This window comes from Capricornis sumatraensis, chromosome 8 (assembly GCF_032405125.1).
Source record: "Capricornis sumatraensis isolate serow.1 chromosome 8, serow.2, whole genome shotgun sequence".
NCBI lineage: Eukaryota > Metazoa > Chordata > Mammalia > Artiodactyla > Bovidae > Capricornis > Capricornis sumatraensis.
Genome location: NC_091076.1, coordinates 106,549,309 through 106,577,118, shown reverse-complemented (window position 1 = coordinate 106,577,118; position 27,810 = coordinate 106,549,309). Strand labels below are relative to the sequence as shown.

The following is a 27,810-nucleotide window of genomic DNA, read 5'->3' as shown; positions in this document are numbered from 1 at the left end:
GGCGGCGGTGGGCGTGCGGCTCGGCCATGCCCGCGATCTCGGCCTGAGCCCTTCCGCCCGCCGCAGGCATGAAGGACAGCGGGGACTCCAAGGACCAGCAACTCATGGTGAGACCCGGTCAGCCTCCTCCTCCTCCTCGACCCCATCTCCGGCCCCCAGAACCCAGACCCTGCCGGCGGCCCCCAGACTGTTTCCACTAAGAGGACTCTTAAGACCCGGGGTTGCGACGGTCCAGAGCAACTTTGCCAAGTCGTGGATATCAAGAAGGAAGGCATCCTGGCCACCCTGCTAAGACCTGAGAAGTTGGCCAAGCTTCAGTCCCACCCCCCTTTACACCTCCCACCAGGGGACACCCTGCGGCCAGACAGCTTTCTGATCCAGAAGAGACAGGAGCAGGGGGCGCCTGACCCATCTTCCGGAAAAGGAAAGTGGAGGTTTCCCAGTGAACGAGGGTACCCGGGACTGGTGGGGTCAGGAGGTTAGAGGGTTTTGGGGACCATAGGTGGGCAAGAGTCCCCATGTGACAGAGAACCGGGCACAGGATTGAGGGTGGCTGGTTATTGAGTTGCTGTCCGTGTCAGGACTCTAAATATTTCAAAGAAGTGCTGGAAGCCACTTGATGGAGCCCCAGGGCCCTGGGGACTGGGCAGAGGAGGAGGTGTGAATGAGGGTCCAAGAAGCAGCTAGAGGCAAAGACAGATTTCTGATTATCAACAGGGCCAGGTCAGAGAGACGGGGGTGGGGGAGACTCAGTGATCCCAAGGCTGATGCGCCCTCCCAGCCCCTAACTTCTGAGATCTGGGGAGGCTCCACCACCAGCGGGTGGGTGATGATGTAACTGGAGGATAAGGCAACCCCAGCAAGCCCAGGGCTCTGGAACATCCTGTCTGGCAGTTTAGAACTGTCTCTTTGCAAATGGCTTGCTTGGCAGGTGTGGACAAAGGGGCCGCCCCTCCCATCCGTGGAGTTTGATTGAGGAGGCAGGAGGGCACTCTGACAATGAAGTGCCTCTGAGAGTGAAGGCTTCTTACTGGGCCTGTGGATGGCTAGTTATACCCACCCGCCCAGCAAGTGTTTCCCCTTGATCAGAAGAAGAAACAGGTTCCCCTTCTTTTGGGGAGACCCATGCCCCCGCATGAGGACCCACCATCTCTCTCTGGCTGAAGGACCGAGAGAGGAGAGAGCCCCTGATGAGGCCGTCCTTGGGTAGGGATGTAGTCAGCACGAGGAGGGGAGGTTCCCTGGGCCTCCATCCCACCATCCGGCCGCCACGTGCAGCGCGTCACTCACAGACGCACAGACAGGCTGCCCCGGTGCCAAGGGCTCCAAGTTCAAAGCCCAGGGGAGCTGCAGGTGCTTAATTCGGGCGTGTGACTGATGCAGCCAGGAGGAGCAGACAGCTATCTCCTCTGGGGCTCTCCTCTGGTGCACAGGCTCCTGGGAAATTCATAGACAGACACAGCCTGCATGCTGTGGACCTGATGCCCTCGCCCTGGATGGTCACCTTGAACCACCGAGTTTTCCTCAAGATGAACCGGGCTTGGCTGGCTGATCAGAGAGGAACCCACGAGGCTTGTCCGAGGGAAGGATCCTGGGGTCCTCTCATCCTTCTCTTGGGGCCCTGGCACAGCCCTCTCCATCTAATCCCGGGGGTCTGACCTTCCCTCCCAGGTGGCGCTCCGGGTCCGGCCCATCAGCGTGGCGGAGCTGGAAGAAGGAGCCACCCTCATCGCCCACAAAGTGGACGAGCAGGTATGTGGGGGCTGTGGCCGGGAGCTGCACAGCAGGGCCGGGATCTGCACTCACCTAGTAGGGGCAGGTACCTACTCACCTGGTGGAGGCAGGAATGACCCCTCCTCTACCCTCTGAATCCTTGGTTGTACTATTGATTGCATCATCAAGGAAACCACCGTCCTTCTTCCAGGAAGCCTCCCTAGATTGATCCAAAGAGAGCTAAAACCTTCCCTGGTCCAGGAGGAAGTGAGCTGAGCCCTTTCATCCAGCCCTGAAAAAATTCACATACCTTCCCTGTACTCATGACTTAACTTCCCCACCTTAATGGATCTGCTCCCCATAGAGCATGTGTTCCTAGGGTCACCAGACTGTTCATGGTTTGCAGAGTCTTTGGATGTCTGTTTGCTCTCTTGGTCTTCCTGTCACTATCATGAGCTGGGCAGGGCACGCTCCACCTCCGCTTACACAAGAGACAATAAATATTTATCAAGTACCCACAACACACTGGGGACAGTGCTAGGAGCCAGGAAACCACGGTGAGCAAAAAAGACCCTGTCTTCCTTCCATGGCGTTCTTGTAAAGAAACGTATGAGTGTGTAGCCAGCAAGGGCTGCAAAGAAATGCGTGCTGCTGTGAGAGTAAGAGGGAACTTGACCTTGTCCCGGAGTCAGGGAGGACTTCCCTGAGAAAGGATGCTTGAGCTGAAACACATGGGATGAAGAGGAGCTCTTTAGGAGTGTGCTGAAGGGGGAATTTCAACCAGAGGGACTTGCATGTGCAAAGGCCCTGGGGTGAGAGGGGTGGTGATGCACTTGGGTAGCTTAGAAAAGGCCAGCGTGGCTCAGGCTGGAGAGAGAAGGGGTGAGAGGAGGCTGGAGGTGCGGGCAGGAGCCACATTGTCCCCCACGGCAGGGGTGTTTTCTGTTTGTTTGCTTGCTTTTCAAGGAAGGTTTTATTTTTGACATTTCAATCTTTTAAAAAAATTTTTTAATTTTTGGCTGCATCAGGTCTTATGTGGGATCGTCATTGTAGAGAGTGGGCTTCCCTCTAGCTGTGGCCCCAGGGCTCAGCAGTTGCAGCGCGCGGGCTCAGTTGTTCTGAAGCCTGTGGGATCTTAGTTCCCCAGCCAGGGATCAAACCTGTGTGCCCTGCATTGCAAGGTGGATTTTTAACCACTGGACCAGCAAGGAAGTCCCAGCCAGGATGTTTTTTGGGGTAGGCAGTTGAGGATCCAAGCATGGGCTGGGGGTGGGCACCGTGGTGGGGGCAGCAAGGGCATTCTTGGTGCCTGGGTAGAGGCGTCACGCTGCTCTAGCCTGTGGGGACCCTGAAATCGGCCACTTGCCTCTGCTCCGTGGCTGCTGCCAGCTTCTCCTGAGCTCCAGGGCTCATCAAGGCGGCAGAGTGTGCAAAGGAGTCGGGCGGCCCCACATCGTGCAGATAGAGACGCAAAGTGAGTACTTGCTGCCCTTGATCCTGGAAGGCTGGACTCAGGAAGCCCGACGGCCAAGATAAGAAGAGCACAGGTGGGCAACCCAGCATGAGCTGCCAGCCTGCCTCGGGGGTTCCCACGAGCTGTGGGCATGGCGGAACTGGGTGGCACCGGCCTCCTGATTTCTCTTCCTCTGTTCCCCCTTGGAAAAGGGGAGCCTTCCTCAAAGACCTCAGGGAAAGCAGGGGAGGGCTGGGAGGCCCCAGCTAAAGGCCAGTGGGAGCAGGACGTACACACACAGCAGTCATGCGGGGTAGGCTCTGCCTTCCGCCAGCTGTGTGGCCTTGGCCAGGTCGCTTCCAGAAGCCTCAACTACCTTCTCTGTAACTGGGGACAGTAACCCTAAAGAGTCTTCCCTGAAGAGTCTTTAGGGAGTGCACTGATGTGGGCACAGCGCTCCCCCAGATCCTGGCACGCAGTAGGCATTTAATAGCTGTGATTTATCATCTACTGGCCTTCCCTGATGGCTCAGACGGTAAAGAATCTGACCGCAGTGTGGGAGAGACCCAGGTTCGACCCCTGAGTTGGGAAGATCCCCTGGAGAAGGGAATGGCTACCCACTCCAGTATTCTTGCCTGGAACATTCCACGGACAGAGGAGCCTGGAGGGCTACTAGTCCATGGGATTGCAAAGAGTTGGACACGATTGAGCAACTAACACACACGTCATCTACTGTAAGTTCCCTACCTACTAAGGAGTTCCATTCCGAGAGCACATTCGTAAGCCCACTTTGTACATAAGTCCGACAAAGTTAGCCTAGGTACCCAATTAACACCATTGGCTGTGTAGTACTGTACTGTAATAGGTTTATAATGCCTTTCACCCAAATAATATATTTAAAAACAAACACAAAAAATAAAGAAAGCCTTTTTAATCTTGCAGTACAGTACCTTGGAAAGGACAGTAATGCATACAGGGGCTGGAGGAGTGAACAAGCAAGAAGGGTTACTGACTGGAGGGGGCGAGGAGGTGGGCGACGGTGGAGCTGAAGGGTCGTCAACAGGAGGAGAGGGAGGGCAGGCTGCAGCGGCTTGCACGCCTGGCGCTGAAGGCACGGGCTCCAGGTCCTTGCTGGAACCAGGTGCAGCTTGGCATCTTTGAATGTTCGCACCTTGAAGGTTCAGTGTAGGGGACTTACTGGATTAGTGAGAGAAAGTGCCAAGCATTGCTGATGAGAGGGGCCATCCATGAAGGGCCAGGGGACTCCAGAGGAGAGCCCTCCTTCCCAGCAAGGCCACTCCCTGTTGGTCCCGCTTGTCCCCAGGACTGTCAGGGACAAAGATGCCGTCTCTCTGCACTGCTCCTGGCTCTCAGCCGGACTGGGGGCTGAGAGATATTAACCGACGCTGATGGAAACGCTCTGGTCCAGGGCACAGCCCATTGTGTGCCCACACACGGCAAACACTGGCTCCTTTCTGTCCCTGCCAGTGGAGAGGGAGGCCGGACTGCGCCTCTGAGAAGGTCCTGGGCTGGGCAGTGCTGACGGGCCTGCTCCTTTGTCGGCTTAGACATACAGAGGGTGGTCTGAGTGGCGTGGGCCCAGGGCTCTCAACACGGACTCCAGGCCCTGCAGGGGGAGAACGCTAGGCTTCTGCCCCGAGCATCTTCTCTCCCCACTGGGTTCAAAAATGCACATGCCTGCAACTTCCCCGGTGGTCCGATGGTTAAGACTCCGCCCTTCCCCTGCATGGCAGTTTGATCTCTGCTCAGGTAACTAAGATAAAACAAGGATGCACTTGCCTGGCCTGCAGTTTGGGAGAAGCCACAGTGCATGACAGGCTGGGCACCTCTCAAAAACCAGCCACCACTCAAGTGCTCCGTTCCTCTGACCAGTAAGACCCTGGCCGGCACGAGGTAAAGACACACGAGTCCAAGAAGCAAAACGGGGGACTTGTCTGGTGGTCCAGTGGTTAAGACTTTACCTTCCAATGCAAGGGGCCTGAGTTCAATCCCTGGTTGGGGAAGTAAGATCTCACATGCCTCGAGGCCAAAATTTAAGAAAAGGGCAACCTCCCAGTCTGGCCAGGCCCTGCACCCTGACCTCTGTGGCTCTTTGGTGACCCCCAGGGCTCGTCTCTGACCCTGGCCCCCCAGGCCTGCATCATTGACCCCGAGAGGGCTCGGGGCTGCAGGCTTGACCAGCCTCACTGATGGGGCAGCTGTTCAGCTCCTCCTCCTTGAGGTCTGGAGCCCGGTGACCGGCAGGGTGAGCGTGGGAGCAGCCCCAGCACAACAGGGCCATGGAGCCGCTTCCCAGCAAAGGTGCCGCTGGCCCAGGCGGCCTGCACAATGCCCTGCCTCTGCTAAAGAGACTTCTTGGGAAGCAGACCTGCCCTTGACCCAGCAGCTTCCATTGCCCCCTTGCTGTGGCCCTTCCTCACAACCCCGCCCCACAGAGGGGCTCCCAGCCCAGTCTGTCCTGGCGTGGGCTTCTGGGCTCTTTCTTCCCTCTGTGATGGAGGAGCTACTTGCCCCCCTGCTCAGGCCAGGGGGTGGGGAGCAACCCAGAGGTCACACTACTGAAGCCCAGCCCTTGGTGGTTAGCAGGGAGGCCGTGCTGTGAAAGCCCGCCAGTCCTAGTGGGGAGAGGTAGGCCTAGGCGTCCATCACCTGTTGGCATGAGGGGTCCCAGGACAGCCTTGCTTAGAGCTGGGGGTCATTCCCCTGGGGCTGAGGGAGTCCGTGTTACCCCGGCTTTGCAGAGGTGGACAGGGGCAGGGCAGGGTGTCCTCTGCAGACCAGAGGCTGGTGCCTGCATTTTGAGGAAGCTGGAGCAAGGTTTGGCTTTGTAAAGAGGAGATTCGGGTGCCTGTGGTCTTACCTGCTCCACCCACCGTCCCCGGGGGGGTTGATTTGGGTTGACAGTTGATTCGGGGTGTCATCATAGCACTGTCAACACAGTGCCTTCTTAAATGTCTCCAGGGCTTCCCCGGTGACGCTAGTGGTAAAGCACTCACCTGCCAATGCAGGAGACATAGGAGATGCTGGTTCAAGCCCTGGGTCGGGAATATCCCCTGGAAGAGGGCTTGGCAACCGGCTCCAGTATTCTTGCCTGGAGCATCCCATGAACAGAGGAGCCTGGCAGGCAACAGTCCATAGATTCACAGAGTCCGACACAACTGAAGCGGTTTAATATGTGTACATCGACGTCTCCATGGGTTCCTGGACGCCCAGTGCTTACCCAGTGCCTGGTGCATGGTCGGGGTTTAAGAGATGTTAGTTTATCTCAAGGGCTGACAGTCAGGATGGTTTCAGGCCCCGGAGATAAGTGAAACCCTGGCCCACCTCCTGCCCGCCCGCTTCTGGCTTCTGGGCTTCCTGTCTGGTGGTCCCCCGTTGGTCACTGCCACATATATATGTTCAGGGAGGAGTCCAGTAGGAGCTCAGTCTCCTAGCATCGGGGGTTGGGTCTAGACTCTGATGCCAGATCCTTCAGGGAGTGCCCCTGATGACTGTAAAGTGGGGAAGGGCAGCCTGAGAGGGCTGTGGGGCCCAGGAGTCCCAAGGCTAGAAAAAGAAGCTCCCAGAACAAAGAGCTTCCTTCTCCCCACCCCACCCCCACCACCCCTTGGAGCCCACAGCCCACTGCCCCTCCCCCCAGCCTCCCAGACTGTGTTTATCGGCAGGATTTAAGTCACCTGCCCATATGCATAATCCCATAATTAGCCTCAAACCCCAACTGTCGACCTCCCTGTGCCCCTGGGGGTCCTGTCTCAGGAGTCAAGGGACTTCCTATCTCTGTTTTCTCATCAGAAGGCAGGATGTTAATAACCTGCTCTGCCAGGCCGTAGAGCTGTTGAGAGGATTAGAGCGATCGTGTGAGGGTGAGGCTATTGCGAAAGATAAATAAAGGATAAGGTGACAGATGCTGAGCGTCAGAATCCGTGAGTGTTGTTCGGGAGCCAGGGCGTCTTCAGTCTGCTCACTGCCCCCGGGGCAGGGTCTCCCTGCACGCCCACCGCCTGGATGTTTCCCGGCTTCATGGCCCCAGAGGGCCGAGCCTGGTGGAGGGTGACTTGGGAGAGGATTCGGGGAGCCTTTCCCTCCTTAGCCACACCGCCACGCATCTCCCCAGCCCCCTCCCGGCCCCAGACAACCACTTTCCATCTCTATAGATTCGTCTGCTCTGGACAGTTTGTGGAAACGGGATCCCGCAATCTGTGGTTCTTTGTGTCTGACTTGTTTCACGGAGCATGTTTTCAGGGTTCATCCACGTTGTCGCCTGGGTCAGAGTGTCATTCCTTTTTGTGGCTGGGTAGTATTCCACGCTGCTCCGCCTCTAATCGGCCTCCCCTCAGTTGATGGACATTTGGCTTGTTTCCTACATTTTGACTGTTGTGAATAATGCCGCCAGGATGCAAGCTTGCTTACACTTAGCGCCTGAATGGGTACATGGCAAGCTGTGTGCTGTGTGTTGTGCTCAGCCATCTCTGACTCTGGGACCCCATGGACTGTAGCCGGCCAGACTCCTCTGTCCATGGGATTCTCCAGGCAAGGATACTGGAGTCAGTTGCCATTTCCTCCTCCAGGGGATCTTCCAGACCCAGGGATCAAATTCGCGTCTCCTGCATTGGCAGATGGATTCTTTACCACTGAGCCACAAGGGGCGATGGTTAAAAGGGCAGATCTGTGGGCCCCGTTCCCCAGAGATTCTCATTCCGTGAATCTGGGCAGTGCTTGGAATCTGCATTTCAGAGGCTCCCAGGAAGACGGTGATGAAGGGATCAGCAGACCCAAGAGAGAGAGAGGCAGCCCTGGGCCATGTCGGTCACACCTCTGTTACCCGGGTCCTCAGAGTCCTGCGGGAAGGTGGGGACCTGGCCAGGATGTCAGCCAGGTGTGGCCCTGTTCGGAGCAGTTGGCTGGACCTGGGTGGCTTTATGAGCTCAGCATTCTAATGTTTTTTTCATCTAGATACAGGGCTTTCAGGGCCCTGTAACACCCTTCCTGGGATCAAAATCTCCTTTCTTGAGTACCCACAGGATGGTACAACTAGAAATCTGACCAGCCACGAATTTTCCTCCTTAAAGAACAAACAAACAAATCCAGAAACAGCTTTACAGAGGTGATATCCAGCGGAATCCGGTTTTTGTTTTGCTGTGTCTGGTTTACAGCCCGAGAATAAAGGAGCTGTGGGCTTAGCAACCTGGACTGGAAATGACGCCTCCTGAGCTGGGCACCCCCTCACATTCCTGGTCTCTGCTGGGGCTTCCCGAGCAGGCGAGGGGAGATGGGGTGATTTCTTCTCTCAAGGCTATGGCCCTGTGGGTCCTTCCTGACTTCTGGCCGGGGTGAACATGAGGCCCGGAGAGGTGGTGCAGTCTTCCTGGGGTCACCCAGCAGTCTGGAGCCTGAACCCAATTTGCACATCGCCCCCTGCTCAGAGAACTTCGCTGCCAGTTTGGTGGCTTGAGGGGGAATAGCAGTTTTCACTTGGGGGTGATTTTGCTCCCCGGGGGGCATGTGGCAATGTCACCGCGGGAGGAGGCAGTGCCGGGGCCTCCCGTGCCGGAGGGCTGCTGCCAACCATCCTACAACACCCGAGACAAGTCCCGCTCACAGTGGTCCAGCCCAAAGCATCAGTAGCGCTGAGACTGCGAAACCCTGAGCCATCGAGAGGCCAGAAAGAGGCGGTTAGCGCTGCTCACCTGATCAAAGCCCCACAGCTCAGCGCTGCTCAGCAGGAAGAAGTCCCCACACGCTTTGTTCCTGGTATTTCTCACCTAGGAGATGCTGGGGAGGAGCCTGGTCCCTTCTGTAGCCCCATATACGGATGACACCCCCCTACCCCGAGTCTGAGGCCCCCCTAGCTCCCCAGTGGATCTTGGGTTTCCCAGCCCAAATCTAGAACTGTGCAAAGATCACAACTGGCCTTGAGTCAAGAATAGGTCTGGCGGTGAGGGCAGGGAAAGGGCAAGCCGGGGCCTCTGCGGAGTCAGGGGGCCTGGATCAGTGGAGGCAGGGCCCTGCCGTGTGCTGCCACCTGGCCCAGCCCCAGCCACACCTCCCACCCCACCCCCTGCCAGTGTGGGGGGGCCCTGTGCGTCTTGTGTGGTCAACGTCCCGCTTGAAACCTCCCAGAGGCAAGTGTCCAGGGTGCTACAGGTTGAACATGGACACTTAAGACTCAGGGATTATGTGAAAGGAGGACCCCAGGCTGAGCCCACCACCTCCGGGCTGCGGGAGGGGCCTGCCTCGGGGCAGGGGGTGGGGGGTGATGTATCAGTTTCCAAGGCTGCTGAACCAAAATACCACAGTTATTCAGTCACTCAGTCGTGTCCAACTCTTTGAGACCCCACGGACTGCAGCACACCGGGCCTCCCTGTCCTTCACCATGTCCCAGAGTTCCCTCAAACTCATGTCCATTGAGTCAGTGATGCCATCCAATCATCTCATCCTCTGTCGTCCCCTTCTCCTCCTGCCTTCAATCTTTCCCAGCATCAGGGTCTTTTCTAAGGAGTCAGCTCTTTGTATCAGGTGGGCAAACTATTGGAGTTTCAACTTCAGCACAGTCCTGCCAATGCATATTCAGGACTGATTTCCTTTCGGATGGACTGGCTGGATCTCCTTCCCTCCACATGTGTCTGTGCCCTAGTAGCCCCCTTTTATAAGGACACCATCACCTTATAAAAGGACCACATCCTAACTCAACTGATTACATCTGCAACAACGCTATTTCCAAATAAGGTCACACTCGGAGGGGCTGGGGAGTTGGACTTCAACATTTAAATCTGGTGGGAGGTGGGCACAGCTCAACCAAACAGATGAGCATCCCCCCAGCTAGGCCGCTGTTGTTCCAGAGGCAGGGACAGGAGGCCTGGTTAGGAGCCTGGGTTCTGGAACCCCGTAGCTTTAAATCCAGTGAGCTCTGTACTTGTCAGTGCAGCCTTGGGTACCAGTCTGACTCCTCATTACAGTCTTGCAATAACGAGGCCTGCTCTAAGTTGTCAGAGAAGATGAGAAAGTGTGCAAAGCATTTAGCACTTCTCGTGGCCCCAGTGCAGCTTTATTTAGAAAGCTTTCCTTGGGGACTTCCCTGGTCGTCTAGTGATTAGGACTGTTGTGTTTTCACTGCAGAGGGGCATGGGTTCAGTCCCTGGTCAGGAAAGTTCCAGATGCCGCGAGGTGTAGCCAGAAAAAATAAAACATTCCCTGGGCTGATGCCGGGTGCCAGTCTGGGTGACTTTTAGGATATACAGGAGCTGCTTTGCGGGGCGGGGGGCAACACGTGCTCACAGAGGGGCCCCTATGTCTCCTTCTGTGGCCACCTTGGGTCTGTGCTCGTGGGATTCCTGGCAGTGAGAACAGGAGGAACGTTCCTGAGCTCTTGTTCCAACCCTACCTTTCTCCCAAGAACTGCCGGTGATTCTGGGCTGAGGCCACCTGCCCACAGCCTGCCTGTCGCATCGCGGCCTTGCTCATGTGGTCCCCTTGCTTGCTTTCCCACCTGCCGTTCCTCAGCCAATTCTCGCTCATCCTTTAAGACTTGCTGCTGGGACTTCCCCGGTGGTCCGGTGGTTAAGACTCTGCATTTGCAGTGCAGGGGGCACGGGTTCAATTCCTGGTCAGGGAACTGAGATCCTGCTTGCTTTGTGGCATGCCAGAAATTTTTTAAAAATAAGGTAGATACGCAACAAGGACTTCCTGGTGGCTCAGTTGGTAAAGCATCTGCCTGCAATGCAGGAGACCCTGGTTCGACCCCTGGTTCAGGAAGATCCCCTGGAGAAGGAAACGGCAACCCACTCCTGTATTCTTGCCTGGAGAATTCCATGGACAGAGGAGCCTGGTGGGCTCCAGTCCCTGGGGTCGCAAGAGTTGAACACAACTTAGCTACTAAACCACCAAGCAACAAGGATTTACTCTATAGCACAGGGAACTATATTAAATATCTTATTAAAAAAAAGAAAAAAGTGCTGGTACCACCTCTTCCAGGAAGCCCTCCTGTAGTGGAAAAGCTAGGGCGTGTGCCCCTTCTCTGCACTCTGCCTGCCTCCCGGAGCCCAGTGCTTGTTACTAAAATGGTCTGTGCCCCGCTGGACTCTGAACGCCATGCAGGAAATCGCATCTCTCTCTGACCCAGAGGGTATCGCGTAATGCCTGGGTTACATGCAAGGTGCCCAGCAGTTGTGGTCACTCGGCCTGAACTCCTGTGCTGCCTCCGGGCGGCCCTGAGCACCCCACCCTCACCCCGGCCCTCCGCAGCTCAGGTCCAGTTCACCTGGCCGAGGGGCACAAAGGCTCCATCGTGTGCCTGAGAGGATGGGGAAGGGGCTGATGCTCTGAAGAGTGGGGTGCGGGCAGGGGTCCAGACAGATGGAGACCCAGACAAAGCCCTCTTTTAAGAGGGGCTCATGGCAGCCAGCTGTGCTGACGATGTCCTGATTCAGGAGGCTGCATGTCAAAGGGACCAGATGCCCACAGTGCCCATGAACTTGGCAGTGCCCAGAGGTCACCTGAAGGTGATCAGTGGGTGATGGGCATCCGTGCAGGCTGCTCGCCCTCCCCTGCACTAAAAGCCTCCAGAGGGTGCTCCTCGGGCTGCTGGTGCTGACAGTGTGCCCAGGAGCTCTGACACCGAGGGTGAGAGCTGTGCAGCTGGTCAGGCTCCCTTGCATCCCTCCTCTGGGACCCACGCCTGGGGACTTGTGGGTGGATATTTCTTCATTTGGGTCTGACACTTGATCAGGGCTCCTGCTCCAGGTATTAGGGCCAGAGCCAGGAAATGGATCCTGGGAGAGGCTTACACGGCCCTGGGGCTGAAGCCTGGAGGAGGTGGCCGGAGACAGGTGTGCACCCCAGGTACACTGCAAGCCCCGGCGTCCTGCACTCAGCTTGCTGTGCCCACCCAGGCTTTAGCAGTCTGTGACGAGGGCCGGGGCAGTGGCCTCCTCGTTTCCCTACACAGAGCCCCACTCCAGCCTGTCTGGGGCATCCCCTCTCGTGGCTCCCCGGGAATCCCACCTGACTGGTTAAGACCTCTGCCTGAGGATCCCGGGCAGAGGGGACAGACTTCTTCCTTCTTCCCTCCACTGAAGATCTCAGAGGAGGGCCCTGTTGGGACCTGGGGGAAGCGGGGGTGGGGGTGGGTATCTTGGGCCAGTTTAGATGCAGTGAGCACCAGTGTGTACCTACTGGGAGGAGCCTGGTGGGAGCCCCAAAGCTGTGGTCCTCCCAGCACTGGGGGCTCCTGAATCCTGATGCTGGATGGGGGTGCACCCAAAGGGACCCCTATCATCTCCTATGTCCATGGTACTGGGCCGGCTCCCAAATCAGCCTCCTCTGTCTGCCCCTCGGTGGCTGCCCTCACGCCTTGTCTCCTCTCGAGTTCTTTTTGGGCCGTCACTGGCCCTGACTCCCCTGCTGACCCCGGAAGGGAGCTCTGAGCCCTTGGGGTGGTCCCAGGGCAGCCCGCCCGCTCAGTGTCTTGTCCTTTGTTGGGACTCGGTTGACCTTGACCCCGACGCTCCTGGACGCCAAGTCTCATCCGGCCCCTCCTGCTCTTTCCCACGTCCTGAGTGGGGGTGAGGCCAGTGTTCAGTGTGGACATCGGGGTGGGCCTGGGGCTCCCGGGTTACTGCCCGCCTCCCCTTGGGACCTTTGCAGATGGTGGTTCTCATGGACCCAATGGAGGATCCCGATGACATCCTACGGGCGCACCGCTCCCGGGAGAAGTCCTACCTGTTCGACGTGGCCTTTGACTTCACTGCCACCCAGGTGAGGGGGCGCCTGGGCCTGGGGACACATAGAATCCCCTCTCTGCCCTCTGACCGACTTGGGAGGGAGCCCTTAGGGGACCCTGGCACCGAGCCCCAGGCATCCCTCCAGCACTCACTCTCTCTACCTGCCGCATCCCCACATGCACACGTGTGCGTGAGCCTGCATGGCGCATACAGAGCCTTCTGCGTGGACACACCGCGGTCAGCACACAAATGCCACCCTCCATGGGGACCCACACAGCACTCCCCACAGGTGGCCCCCAGGGGAGCTGCAGGAAAGTGCTTGAAGCCCATCTGGTGCTGGGAGGGGCGCCTCGGGGAAGCTGACACCCTCCCAGGGACCCCGTCTCACCCATCCGCGGATGCCCCAAGGAGCAGGTGTGAGGCGTCCTCTGGGCTGGGGGCCAGGAGCCAGCTGTTGGTGGGGAGGGTCTCAGGTGTCCTGAGCACTCTTGCAGGCTGGCATTCCCCCCCACACACACCCATGAGGGGAAAGCAGAGACATCCTTCCCCCGTTCTCACCCCCACTTCTCGGGGCCCGAGGGCTCTAGGGATGAAACTGCCTCTGTTGGGGGTCAGGGTGAGCCTGCGGGCCTGTGTGCTCTGCCCTGGCTGTGCCCAGGGTCTTGATGGGTCTCCTCTTTCCTGCAGGAGATGGTGTATCAAGCCACCACCAAGAGCCTCATCGAAGGCGTCATCTCAGGCTACAATGCCACTGTCTTTGCCTATGGCCCCACAGGTGAGGGCGAGTGCCCCCAAGAATCAAGCTCCTCACCACCTCGGAGCTTGTCTGGCCCAGGCTGGAGCAGGAATCAAGGATGTGGCCGATTGAAACTGCCCTCTCCCAGAGCCCTTTGGACCCAGAGCCCCACCCCCTGCTAAGGATGCCATCTTCTCCCCTTCCCCCCACCTCCCAGCCACCTGGGAGGCTCCAGCCTTGAAGACAGACCCAGGTTTGCCAGGGGCCCCGCCCTCCCAGTCTCTGTCCTGCTCACCCACCCCTCCCCCCTCTGCCCCAGGCTGCGGGAAAACCTACACCATGCTGGGCACAGACCACGAGCCTGGCATCTACGTTCGGACCCTCAACGACCTCTTCCGTGCCATCGAGGAGACCAGCGACGACATGGAATATGAGGTGTCCATGTCCTACCTGGAGGTGAGCCCTCGGCCTGCCCCGTCCTGAGGGCTTGGGCCGGGAGGCCCGCAGGCCCAGGCCGGTTTACCTCCCGGGGGTCAGGCCACGGGGCAGTCTCCTGGGGGCGCTCATCACGGCTGCCCTCCCACGTGCTTGTGGTCGGCTTCACTTTATAAAAACTCAGAGAGGCCAGGCAACTAGACAGCCACAGTCCCGCAGTCACACAGTAAGTGGGGGGACAGGAATTCAGACTCAGGACCCTGCGGCTTTAGAGCCGAGCCCTGCCCACTTGGCTACTCCAAAGCTACCTGGTCACTGAGCACAGACCATCCTCTGGGCCCACTCCACCGCTTCCCAGGTGGCTCAGATGGTAAAAAATCTGCCTGCAATGCAGGAGACCCAGGCTAGGGAAGATCCCCTGGAGAAGGAAACCAACCCACTCCATTCTTGCCTGGAGAATCCCATGGACAGAGGAGCCTGGCGGGCTACAGTCCATGGGGTCGCAGAGAGTCGGACACGACTGAGCCAACCCTGTTTGCTTTGCTAGGCTACCTGCAGGCGCCCTGTGTATGTAGGTACAGGTGAGAACGTCACATATACGGACAGGCTTAGCCCTGCCAGCCTTCTCCACCTTGACACAGCCCCCGATGCCCACCTGTGGGAGTGCTATCACTGGGCAATAGCAGATCAGTGGGGGTGGGGCCCACAGAGGCCAGAAGCGGTGGGAGAGCCACGGGGCTAGGCTCCATCTGGCTCCTGGCCTCCCTGGCTCCCTGTGGAAGCTGATAATCTCCTGGGTGACAGCTCAGGAGGGGCAGTGAGGCACTGCTGCCAGCACCTGCTCCAGCCAGCGTCGTGTTGACTTAGCCAGCAAGATGCACTTCGGGGGCCGTGGCTGGGGAGGCTGGGTGAAGGTACCATAAGGGTTGCCTAGCAACCACCAGGGCTTGGCCATGGGTTAGGTTCCATCCTCTGCCCGGTGCCCGGCTGGCCTGCTGCCTTCTGTGCCATTGGCTCTGGCAGCCCAGTGTTTCCCCCCGGACGCTGAAGCCCCCTTACGCCCACCCCATAGGAAGGAAGGAAGGGGTCCATCTCCTTAGCCCAGGGTTTCCCTGAGAGGAGCCTGGAGCTCTCAGGAGGGATGGAGAGCCCGGCGGTTGCCTGAACCTCCTGCTCTCGGTCTCCCGTTAATGTCTGTCCCCTGCCCCTCCCAATCGGTCCCATCAGGTCTACAATGAGATGATCCGGGACCTGCTGAACCCTGCCCTGGGGTACCTGGAGCTGAGGGAAGACTCCAAGGGAGCGATCCAGGTGGCCGGAGTCACTGAGGTCTCCACCGTCAACGCCAAAGAGGCGAGTCTTGTGCAGCCAGTCGGGTAGTGGAAGACACCAACCTCTGTGTGTGGCGGTGTGACCAGAGGCGGCAGGGCTCTGCAACCAGGGAGCCGCTGCGGCTCAGCTGGGCTGGAGCTGGGGCAGACACAGGGAACCCTGGATGACACGCTCCCGGCCACGCCGACCCTGGGAACGGGCCAGGCATCCCACCTCCCAGTTGACAGACAGGCCTTGACCTCTCAGCCCTCACAGCACATGGCGGGCTGACCCAGCCCTGCCTTGGGCCCCTTCCCAACCTCGAAGAGGCAGGACTGGGGAGCGTCCCCACGGGCCCCCAGAAGTGGCCTCCCTGCTCTGCCCCGCCCACCCAGATCATGCAGCTGTTGATGAGGGGGAACCGGCAGAGGACCCAGGAGCCCACGGCCGCCAACCAGACATCCTCACGCTCCCACGCCGTGCTCCAGGTGGCCGTGCGCCAGCGCAGCCGGGTCAGGGATGTCCTGCAGGAGGTGCGGCAGGGCCGCCTCTTCATGATCGACCTGGCTGGCTCTGAGCGGGCCTCCCAGGTGAGGTCGGCTCCCCCTGGGGCTGGGAGCAGAGCTTGGGGGCGCAGGGCAGGGAGGCTGGCCCACCCCGCTCCCCAAGGGGTGCAGTGGGGACTGTCTCAGGGAGGGTGGGAGTACGGGGTGCTCCAGAGGGGCCGGCACTGAGGGATGTCACAGAGGACAGAAAGGGTGGGCTGGGCTGGGGTACCCCAGGGAGACCCCCCCTGCCAAGGGGCTGTTTGTGGGAGGGGGCCTGGCAGTGTGAGGGTCTCTCCAGGGAAGGAGACAGTGCGTGTCCCGGAGGACGTGGGGAAACCGCCAGGAGAATGAATGGGCCCGGTAAGGAGCTAGGGCCTGGGGGAAATGATGACCCCTGATGGGGGAGACCCTGGGCAGAGCCCGGGAGGGGACCCTGCCCACCACCTCAGGGAGAGAAAAGGGCCCACCACCCACTTGTCAGTGTTCATTCCCCCTCATCGCCTTTTGCCCAGCCCTGCCACCCAAGCCTGGGCCCAGGCCCCCTCTTGTGGGCAAATTCAGAAGTTTCGTGGTCGCCTGAATCCATGGGCATCTCACCATTAGCACTGAGGCAAACGCAAGCACCAGGGAAAAGTGACAAGGGATTCATGTTGGAACATGTGGGGTTGGTTTCAACAGGGTGGACTGGGAGAAACACATTCTCTTTTCATAAAGGCCTAAGGGCTTCCTGGAGGAAAGGGGCAGAGAGCAGCCAGCGGGGAGAGGGTGTGCCCTGCAGCCACCTGGTGCCACCTTCACCAGGCTGGACAGAGACGTCTCCCGAGGGTGGCAGAGCCTCCTGGGACTTGGTCCTGTCCTGCTCTCACATCCATTCACACACAAATTCATACATTTCCTAACACACAGGCTTCCTTTTTTTTTTTTTTAATATTTATTGATTATTTATTTATGTATCGGCTGCTCAGGTCTTAGTTATGGCACATGGAATCTTTAGTTGCAGCATTCAAACTCTTAGCTGTGGCATGTGGGACCTAGTTCCCTAACCAGGGATTGAACGCAGGCGCCCAGCATTGGGAGCGCAGAGTCTTAGCCCCTGGACCGCCAGGGGATTCCTCACACACCTTCTTATACACATATACACGCTGTCACATGTACACATGCAATTCACACATGCTCACACGCCCTTCCCCGCATACACACAAACTTCCGTCCTTCCCCCTGGAGCCTGGCTCTCTCTCTAGAGCCGGGAGCCCACGGCCGTGCCGGCTCCCAGATGAGCTGCCTGGAAGTCACGACCTCCCTCCATCTCACCCTAGGCGCTGCCCTTAACTGTGCCAGCGGGTCAGTCCCCAGGGAGACGAAGACCCAGGCTCCATCCCTCCTTGGGAGCTTCCTGTCCCCTGCTCTCGTCCAGCGTGCATGCTCAGTTGCTTCCGTCATGTCCAACTCTGACCCCATGGAGTGTAGCCTGCCAGGCTCCTCTGTCCATGAGATTTTCCAGGCAAGAGTACTGGAGTGGGTTGCCATGCCCTCCTCCAGAGAATCTTCTAGACCCAGGGATCGAACTGGCGTTTCCTGTGTCTCCTGTGTTGCCAGCCAGGTTCTTTACCAGTAGTGCCCACTTAGGAAGCCCCACTCTTGTCCACAGACCTTCTTGTTCTCTGACCTGGAATGCCCTCCCTGGGCAGAGGGCAGACCAGATCCTCAGCGTCTCTTCCTTGCAGAGCCCTGGGGGACGGGGAGGGGGTTTACAGCCCAGGATGGCCTGGGGTGGGGAGTCATACCTGCTGCTCGCCCCTCCCAGACTCAGAACCGTGGGCAGCGCATGAAAGAGGGGGCCCACATCAACCGCTCGCTGCTGGCCCTGGGCAACTGCATCAATGCGCTGAGCGGCAAGGGCACCAACAAGTACATCAACTATCGTGACAGCAAGCTCACCCGCCTCCTGAAGGTACCAGCTGCCACTGGGCCTGGGCCCTGGGCACCCGGGGTGGGGCTGCCAGCTTCGCAGAGGAAAATACAGGATGTCCAGCTGCATGTGAATAAACCACAGATAAATAATGAAGTCTGGTTTGGGTATCAGTACGTATGTCCCATGCCATCTTTGAGACATACTTTAAGAAAAGCTCACTCATTTATCCAAATTTCAGATCCAATCTGGGGGTCCTGTAAGGGGTTCCCAGGTGGCTCAGGGGGTAAAAAACAATCTGCCTGCGACGCAGGAGATGCAGGAGATGTGGGTTTGATTCCTGGGTCAGGAAGGTCCCCTGGAGGAGGGCATGGCAACCCACGCCAATGCCCTCGCCTGGAGAATCCCATGGAGAGAGGAGCCAGTCCGCAGGGTCTAGAAGAGTCGGACACGGCTGAAGCGACTGAGCTCACGCTCGCAGGCCCCCGTTTGTGAACAGCAGGGAGGAAAAGAGGTTGCATCTGAGCATCTGACCGCCCCCCTCCCTCCAGCCCCAGGGCTGTGGGTTTGAGGGAACTGGGAGCCATCTGGGTTTGGGGGTCCAGGTGGAGAGTCGTGGCTCCCAGAGGCTGCTGTTGTGGGGTGGGGGGCACGCTCCCAGTTCCGTTTTGGAGAGGAGGGAGCCATCCTGCATGACTTGTGGGATCTTAATTTCCCGACCAGGGATTGCACCCCGGACCCTCAGCAGTGAAAGCATGGAGTCCTAACTACTGGATGGCCAAGGAATTCTTTGCAGTTCCTTTAATCGGGTCAGCGTATCTGAGTTAGGGGGTCATTATTTCCATTTGCAGATGAGGACACTGAGGCACCAAGAGGCTAAGTAACCTCCCCAAGGGCTCCCGCCAGTAATTGCTGGATGGAGGGCCCCAGCAGAGGTCTGGCTGGGCTGATGGCAGAGCTGCAGGTGACCTAACGCTGGGCATCAGCCCGCCAGCGTCACTGCACCCGCTGGCTGGGGGTGCGAGAGCCAACTCCTGCCACCTGGAAACCTGAGGGGGCTAAGGGTTAGGGAGGTGAAGGAGCTTGCTTGAAGTCGCTCAGCTGGTCACTGCCGCGCCCGAGGGCTTTGACCCCAGGCCCCTGTAGCCCCGCGCGCTCTCTCCGTTGAAGAGAGCAGGGCAAGCCCAGGACAAGGGAGGCAGTGGCCACAGGCCCAGTTCACTCCATCCCCAGCCTCGCTCCAGCCAAGACAATGGCGCCTTCCGCTGTCAGCAAAGGGGGCGACCTGGAAGGCCCCCAGGAGATGGTGGAGAAGCCCAGGACCCCTCAGAGCTCTTCCCGCTCTGGTTCCAGCCAGCCTTTCCTCGTCCTCATGTATATGAGCCGGGGAGGAGGAGAGCTGGGAGACCCTGACTCAGATGCTGGAAATGTTCAAACATGAGCTTCGGAGAAGAGACTGGGAGAGGGAAGAAGTGGGGAGACAGTAGGGGGCGCGGGAGGGCCCATGGGGTGCTCAGCACCAGCACCCGCGAGTGTGGGAGAGAGACGCACACGCCACGAGGGTATCCTGAGCGGGAGCAGGGCCCAGGGAGGCGGTGCCCTGCTGACTGCCGCCCGCCCGCTCCCGGCCCATCCAGGACTCCCTGGGGGGAAACAGCCGCACCGTGATGATTGCCCACATCAGCCCAGCGAGCAGCGCCTTCGAGGAGTCCCGGAACACCCTGACCTACGCCGGCCGGGCCAAGAGCATCAAGACCCGGGTGAGGGGCCCCTGCTCTGTGCCCCCAGCACTCGCCCTTCTGGGCCAAGATTCAAGCCCCCTGGACTGACTCCAGGGCCTGCCACCCCCAGCCTCCAGAACACACACACTGGCCCAAGCCGCCACTGCTCTGGCCCCGTGACTTGCCAGGAAGCCCACAGCTTCTGAGGGGCCCCTTCTCTGTTCTAACTTTATTTGGCCGTGGTCAGCCTTTGTTGTTGTGTGTGGGCTTTCTCTGGTTGCGGCGAACTGGGGGCTCCTCTCTAGTGGCCACTGTGGTGGATTCTCTTATTGTGCGACACGGGCTCTGGGGCATGTGGGCTCAGTAAGGGTGGCTTACGGGCTTAGTTGCCCCGTGGCATGTGAGATCTTCCCAGACCAGACACCAAACCCATGTCCCCTGCATTGGCAGGCAGACTCAACCATCGGACCACCAAGGATGTCCGTTTCCTCCTCTTACTCAAAGTCTGTGCTCATCCCCAAGGTCTGTGCCCCCAGCCCCACCATCCCCTTCCACCTTCCTGTTTTCATCTTAAAAGATGCTCATTCAGACCTTTACTCCTCCAAAGGCCCTAACCCTAACAGTTACAATAGTGGTGACTGTTACTGAGCACTTATACTGTGGGCCCTTTATCAATTCATCTCATGCAATCCTCAAATGAGGCAGGCGTTATTTCTGTCCTCATTTTACAGCTGAGGACAGTGAGGCTGAAGGGAGCTAAGTGGCTTCCCAGCTGGGGAGGAATGGCACTGAGCTCTGCCCAGTTTCCAAGATTTCCTTACATTTTCTGGTCAGTGTGTTAGAATCCTGGCCATCTATGAGGTCATCTGGTCCCACCCATGTGAAGAGTCTAAGAACCTAACCAACATTCTCCTAACACAGCAGTTTTCCAGCTACTGTGTCAGGAGTTGGATGCTTTATCTCTGCTCTCTCCATTAAGGAACTTAATGGTGGGAAGAGACCCTTAAAAGAGCGAATTGATAGTTCAGAATATTATTAATAGCAGGCAGCACGCCAACAGCAGGGAGGCCAGTGGGATCCCACGGACCTCTTTAGAGACGGTGAATCTGAAGGGTGAAGAGGAGGCTCCAGAAGGGAGGGAGCAGTAAGGACAGAGGCTCCTAAGGCAGGGCGGAGGTGGTGTCCGTGGCGGAGGTGGGGCGAGGAGAATGCTTCCTTCCCTGGAGCAGTGAGCCAAATGAAACTAGAGAGAACAGTGTGCCTTCAACACCTGATGAAGGAATCAGGACATTCTCCCAGCAGTAGGGAGCCAACGAAGTTCGAGTGGCGCAGAGAGCTGGGGCTTGGATGGGGGCGCCGCGTAATTTTAGGAGTATGCCTCTGGTAGGGGCATGTAGTTTGATAGGTTGTAGGGTCGGAGGCAGGGCTTCCCTAGTAGCTCAGGTGGTAAAGAATTCGCCTGCAATGCAGGAGACCTGGGTTCAATCCCTGGCTTGAAGATCCCCTAGAGGAGGGCATGGCATCCACTCCAGTGTTCTTTCCTGGAGAATCCCATGGACAGAGGAGCCTGGCGGGCTGTAGTCCATGGGGTCGAGAAGAGTCAGACACAACTGAGTGACTAAGCACAGCACAGAACAGGGTTGGAGGCGAGGAGGGCATCACTGTCATCCAGGAGAAAAAGAGGGTCCCCGCTGGCAGGCCCTGGGCCCCCCGGTGACTGTACCCCGCCCCCTCCCCAGGTGAAGCAGAACCTGCTCAGCGTCTCCTACCACATTGCCCAGTACACGAACATCATTGCTGACCTGCGGGGCGAGATCCAGAGGCTCAAGCACAAGATCGAGGAGCGGGGCGGGCGGAGCCCGGACCGAGCCCAGCTGGGGCGGGGCGACATCCGCCACATCCAGGGTGCGTGAGTGGGTCTCCGTGAGCCAGAGCTCGTCTCCCCAGGCCCCTCTAGGCTGCCTCAGGGTGCTCTGCGGTCAGACAGTGCTGGCTTCAAAGCCAGACTCGGGCTCTTTCTGGCTGAGTAGCCTTTAAGCCTTCCATCCTTCAGCTGTCAAGCAGAATCGCGATCTCTGCCTCAGAGACCTAACCTGAGGATTCGGTGCCTCAGACTGAGAGTCACCTGGGCATTTAGCTGTGTGGGGGCTTTACTCTGGGGACTGCAGTGAGAGCTGCGAGATGGCCTGGCATCGCCAGGAGGGATACGGTTCCCTGACAGATTTTCTGTACTTGCTTTGATGATTTTGCAGCACATGGCAGTAAAGTGTCTAAGGGGCGCCTTTTACTAGTTGACAGTAAAACACTCTAAAGGCTGGTGGAAGTCCAGTTCATTCTGGGGGGCTGGGAGTCACCTTTGGGTCACCGCCTGAAGACAGTGTAGAAGTGGGATGTGGGAGGGGTAATCTAGGAGGTCTTCCTGGAGGAGGTTGTTGCACAGAAGTCTTTTGGGGAGAAAGAGAGCAGGGGAGGGCCCAGGCGGACCAGGACTTTTCTGGGCTGACCTTTCCTCCTCTGCTGACCTCTGCCACCTCCCATTCAACGGGCAGCCGAGGTCCAGCTGCACAGCGGGCAGGGAGAACAGGCTGCGATGGAACACCTTCGTGAGCAGCTGATCAGCACCTTCCAAGAGCAAATGAACACCCGGAGACACCTGCTGGAGCTGGAGAACCGCAGGATGGAGCTGGAGATGGACACCTCCTGCCACCTGCTCACCATCGCCAGGTAAGCACCGCTGGCCTGGAATGGGAGCCGGGAGCTGGGGCCACACCTTATGCCCCCCCAACCCCCATGGCCTGAATCCCCCATCTCCTTTGGGGTTGGGGCTGCGGCAGCTGGAAGCATAAGTCACGCCGGGCACTCAAGTGGCGGGAGGAGCGTCGGAAGGAGTCCTTCACTAAAGATGACACCAGGAAGGACTTGGACACCGGTGACAACCAGCCAGACATCGAGGAGCCCACCGAGGTGGTGTCCGCCCACGAAAGCATCGATACATTGATGACCGAGCAGAAGAAACTGCGAATGCAGAAGGTGCCTGGGGCTCGGGCGCTGGGCAAGGGGGGTTGAGAGACAGCAGGAAGGGGCTGGGGGAGGCTTGTGGGAGGAGTGAAACCTGGGCTCTCAGGCCACAAATCCCCTGTGACTTTGAGTCTCTCTTTCTCATCTGAGGGCTTCCCTGGTGCCTCAGATGGTAAAGAATCCGCCTGCAATGCAGGAGGTGCCGGTTCGGTCCCTGGGTCGGGAAGATCCCCTGGAGTAGGAAATGACTACCCACTCCAGTCTTCTTGCCTGGAGCATCCCATAGACACAGGAGCCTGGCGGGTCACAGAGTCAGACGCCAGTGAGGGACGAACGCTTTGTGTGTGTGTGTGCTCAGTTGGGCCCGACTCTTGGCTATCCCCTGGACTATATAGCCTGCCAACCTCCTCTGTCCATGGGATTCTCCAGGCAAGAACTCATCTTTAAAATGGGAGTGGTCAACCCTAGTGGGGTTGATGAGAAGATTAAATAAATCCTTTCACATATTAAAGACTCAGAAAACTGTTAGCCAACATTTTAATTAGGATTTCCCAGACCTCCCTTCTCTGTTCTGGAGCATAGGCATACCAGGGGCCTTCAGAGTCCACCAGTCCAGAGGGCATTAGATGGGCTGGGGTTGAGCTGGTCCACGGAGCTCAGTTCCCTGGATTCCCTGGTGGCTCAGATGGTAAAGGGTCTGCCTGCCAATGCGGGAGACCGAGGTTCGATCCTTGGGTCGAGAAGATCCCTTGGAGAAGGACATGGCAGCCTACTGCAGTGTCCTTGCTTGGAGAATCCCATGGAAGAAGGTGCCTGGCGGGCTGCGGTCCATGGGGTCGCAAAGAGTCGAACAGAACTGAGCGACTTCACTGCATGGAGCCTGTTTCAGGGATGGGTTGCAAGAAGGTGGGCACAGAGGGGTCACTCAGGAGCAGTCCCCGGCTGCAGAGTTCAAGACAAAGCTTCGAAAAGCGGGCCTCGGAGTGGGGCTTCAGCCGGGGGCCCAGCATCCGGGCCCTTGGAAGGGCAAGGACCCGCTAAGCGGCGGGCGCGGGCGGCCCCTCGGGGCCACCTGGTGCTGACGGCCCGCTCGGCTCCCCAGCTGGCGCTGGAGCAGCGGTGCCGAGAGCTGCGCGCGCGGCGCGGCCGCCTGGAGGAGACGCTGCCGCGGCGCGTCAGCTCGGAGCAGCAGCGCGAGGCGCTCGGCCTGCTCTGCCGCGTGCACGAGCTGGAGCTGGAGAACGTCGAGATGCAGTCGCAAGCCCTGCGCCGCGACGGAGCGCTCTGCCACCGCCGCGAGGCCCTGCGCCGCCTGGAGCAGCGCCGCAGCCTCTGCGAGGAGATCATCCGCGCCCAGCGGCAGCTCATCCAGGGTAGGGCGCCCGCCCCGCGCGTCCGACCCGCCGAGGGCCCGAGAGCGCACACTGAGCCCTGCCTCTCCGCTCCCCCACCGCAGACTGCAACCTGGCCGTCCCGCAGCACCTGAAGGAGCTGTACGAAGTGTACCTGCGGGAGCAGGAGGAGGGCAACCTGGAGCGTGCCACCATGTTGGACCGCCTGGCCTCTCGGGCCCTGCAGGTGGGCCCCTGGGCTGGACCATGCGCACCTGTGCTAGGGGCAGGGCTGATGCCCAAGGCGGCGCCTGCCAGCAACTAGGGTGGCTTCGGGACCGGGCTGGCTGGTCCCCAGAAAGTTGACTCCTCCTCCTTCTTATCTGACCCAAAGCCTCGCCAAGCTCCCCTCCCGTGGTGGTCTTCTCCCGCACGTGTCCCCTCCAGGGCCTGAGGATCAGAGTTGGCCATCTGAGATATCACTAAGGGCCCCAGATGCCCTCCCAGGAGACCAGGCCACCAGGCGGTGCCACTGGGGATGCCTAGCAGACCACAGCTGGCCCCTGGGGACTCGGAACACAAGCCCCGCCCCCCGCCCCCTGCGGGCCCCGCCCCCCCCGCAACCGTCTTCTGGGGCTCCCAGCCCAGATTACAGCCCGATACTCTGTGTGCCTGTATCACTCAGGCTGTTTACTCAGTCCGAGACCAAGTCTTCCGACTCCCCTCTCCCTCCTTTCCCCTCCCCAGGACAGTGCCTTGCCCAAGATTAGCCCCCCAGGAACCGTGCCGACCCCAGAGGAGTCTGACCTAGAGACCATCAAGATGCCGAACTCGGAGTCCCCGCACCAGCACAGCAGGTTCCTCCCTCTGCTCAGCACTGAGAGGTGAGCCTGAGGACCGCTTCCGGCCATCCAGCCCACCTGAGCCACCAGGCCGTGTCTCAGAGATGCCAGCCCAGACCTGGCTTCCCAGGGAGGATGGAGCAGGAAAGAGGGGAGGGGGCACAGGTCTGGAGCCAGGACTTTGGGGTCCTCGTTCCCACAATGCAACAGTTCTCAGGAGGGGTGGCGGTGGGCCCCCCGTGGCACCAGCCTGGGCAACAGCTGCCCATCCTCCTCTGCCAACCTCAGTGAAGCGAACCACGAGTTCAAGGCGAGCTCCCGGGCCTGGCAAGCGAAGGGCTCCTCTATGCCCACCCCACCCCCTATCCTGGCCAGCAACCTGGTGATGCAGGAGGTGAGCAGCGGGCCCCATAGGCCCCCGGATGTGGGTGGGAGTACCCGGGAGGGACACCCAGTGGTTGGGATGGAACTTTTCCAAAACAGCCCTCTGAGGACGTAGGGTCCCTGCTGGGTCCAATGGCTTCTCTTCCCAATCCATTCTTCTCACAGGCTGCCACTCAGGTCGGTCTGAACAGCCAGATCAGCTCCTCCCCTGAAAGCATCAAGAACCTGTCGGAGATCCCCTTGTCCCACAAAGGTGTGTCCCCTGCCTCCCCCCACCCCCCTCATCAGCCTGAGCCTGGCATCATCTCAACAGCTCAGAGCACCCATCCCGGAGCCCCTTCCTTCCCTCTGTCCACACAGAGCAGGGGACACAATTGGAAACCAGAATGGGGAACACACGCCCCCTCCACTTTCCACTCGAAAATAATTTTAACAGCAAATAGAGTCCGAATCCTCCCTACCCTGTGGCCACAGGCGACCCTCATTATCTCAGCAATCCATCTTCAGAACCTGGGACTTCCCTGGCAGTCCAGTGCTTAAGACTCAGCACTTCCACTGCAGCAGGCGAAGGTTTGATCCCCAGTCAGGGAACTAAGATCCCGTATGCCGTGTTTCATGGTAAAAAAAAAAAAAAATCTTCACAACCCACTGGGGTTAGTTTTACCATCATCAGTTTACAGATGAAGGCTCAGAAACTTGCCCAAAGTTTCTCAAACAGCAAGCAAGTTGGGGTGAGCTGCAGCAGAGAAAGGGGTGTTGGAGGTACAGGACGGGGAGGAAAACGTAGCCTCGATTCCGGGTTGGGTGCCCCTCTGTCCTGCCGCAGGGAGGAAGGAGACCACAGCCGACACCAAGAGCATTGCCGTGAAGGCTGCCCAGCGCCGCTCGAAGGCCCTGGGGGCCGAGGGGCGCCAACTGCTGGCACCCACCATGAAGCACAGCAGCCTGTCCCTGCACTCGCTGGGCAAGACTGATGACGTGCGGCCGCCCGGACCGCTGGCCTGCAAGCGGCCACCCAGCCCCACCCTCCAGCATGCTGCCAGCGAGGACAGCCTGTCCAGCAGCACGGGCGAGGCACCATCCCGGGCGGTCGAGCGTCATGGCAATGGCCCTTGTCCCGCACTGCAAGGCCAGAAGAAAAGCCTCAGCAAGAAACGAGAGGAGTCCCTGGAGGCAAAGAGGAAGCGGAAGTCCCAGTCCTTCGAAATCACAGGACAAGGGGTGAGCCTAGGGGGACAGGAGCTGGGGGTGTCTGGGCCCCCTCCTTGCAGGGTTCTGAAGGCTGGACTCCTCCAGAGGCCCCAGGGTACCCCTAGCTGTGCACCACTCTCCATGGAGCGACCCCCAGGTGAACCTAACATCTCCTTGTATCAGATCTCCACGCAGCTTCCAGCTCATCTGGCTCTCCAGCCAACGCAGCTGTCCCACCCCAAGATGCACGTCACTGGGCCCCGTCCCATGGAGAATCACACCCCAGAACAGAGGTTGCCAGTGGTTGGGCACCAGACCCCTACCATCCAGCACATGGGAAAGGCCACACTGCCTATGGCCAAGGTCAAACTCCCTCCATGCCAGAACCTGGGTGAGTGCCAGCAAGTGGGGGTGGGGGTGGGGTTAGCAATGGGGAGAGGGGAGCCCTCAGCCTGGCCAGGGAGGAGGCTGGCTGAGCTCCTTGCCCCTATGGCTGCCCCTTGCTGGAAACGGGGTTCCTGAAGACTATTAGTGGGACTGGCTTCTGGGGGGGGCGGTGCCCCTAGGGAGTTCAGAGCCAGTGTGGGTGACGAGAGGGGCACGGAAAGGCACGCCTTAAAGCACAACTCCTGGCCCGTCTCCATCGCAGGCCCTGAGGACCCCTCCACCCTCGCTGCCCCCTCCAACCCAGCGGATGTTTCCGAACGGGCTGCTCGGATGCCCCGCCTGCCCTATGGCACAGGCACCCAAGGCAAAAATGGACACTTGCAGCACAACTGAGGGCCCTGCCTGGAACCGGCCCTCCTGCCCGCCAAGGCTTGATGGGGTATGGCAGGAAAGGGAGACGGAGGCTGGGCAGATGGGGATGATTTGGCATCAAGAGCTCGGGATCTCAGAAGGCTGGGGCCCCTGGGACCCAGGAATCATGGGGGTGCCTGACCCCCACACTTCCGTGCCTTCAGTGCCACCAGGAAGGGGAGCGGAGCCCAGGAGGCATGGCCTGGATGGCAGGGCTCCCTGCTTCCCAGCCCTGGATCCCAGGGCTCCCTGGGCAGAGACTCCTGTTGCTGAAACTCTTAAGATCTGCAGCCAGGCTTGGCCTGAAGAATGTGGGGTGGGGGTGGAGCAAGGAGGGACTGTGAGTGGGATTAGGGCTTCTGGGCCCACATCTGGGATAAGGGCATGCCGGATGGTTGGGGAACGGCCCGACGGGCATTTCCCTTACTGTGGTTGGGGCCTGGGAAGGAATCTAATATTACTTAGCAGTCGCTTCCACGTTCCCCCTGCCCAATTCCTTTTTAACAATAAAAATCCCATTAGAGTTTTGTTGGTTGTTCCGGAAACTAGACCTTGTTTGAAAGGTGGGGTGTCCTGACAGACTGGGCTTCCCTGCCCGGGTGGTGCTAATGGTAAAGAACCTGCCTGCAATGCAGGAGATGCAAGAGACGTGGGTTCAATCCCTGGGTCAGGAAGACCCC

At 59.0% G+C, this 27,810-nt stretch overlaps 1 protein-coding gene and 1 non-coding gene across 2 annotated transcripts; both read left to right on the top strand.

Moving 5' to 3' along the window:
- The first annotated feature begins 68 nt into the window (after window positions 1-68).
- On the top strand, window positions 69-27,112 carry KIF19 (kinesin family member 19). Its single transcript, XM_068978537.1, has 20 exons — window positions 69-107; window positions 1,672-1,752; window positions 12,830-12,940; window positions 13,594-13,681; window positions 13,962-14,098; window positions 15,305-15,430; window positions 15,784-15,978; window positions 17,741-17,887; window positions 19,483-19,605; window positions 21,306-21,471; window positions 22,116-22,290; window positions 22,401-22,596; window positions 23,687-23,957; window positions 24,041-24,162; window positions 24,663-24,799; window positions 25,046-25,151; window positions 25,307-25,394; window positions 25,968-26,362; window positions 26,561-26,723; window positions 26,982-27,112. The coding sequence occupies exons 1-20, from the start codon at window positions 69-71 to the stop codon at window positions 27,110-27,112; spliced, it is 2,997 nt and encodes a 998-aa protein (XP_068834638.1).
- TRNAC-GCA (transfer RNA cysteine (anticodon GCA)) lies at window positions 10,868-10,940 on the top strand. The gene has a single exon. It is a non-coding gene; the product is annotated as a tRNA-Cys (tRNA).
- Window positions 27,113-27,810: the final 698 nt, after the last annotated feature.

Coding starts and splice junctions, on each gene's coding strand:
- KIF19 (XM_068978537.1), top strand. CDS start 69: ATGAAGGACAGCGGGGACTCCAAGGACCAGCAACTCATG. Junction 14,099..15,304: donor TGTCCATGTCCTACCTGGAG/GTGAGCCCTCGG, acceptor CGGTCCCATCAG/GTCTACAATGAGATGATCCG. Junction 22,597..23,686: donor AGAAACTGCGAATGCAGAAG/GTGCCTGGGGCT, acceptor TCGGCTCCCCAG/CTGGCGCTGGAGCAGCGGTG.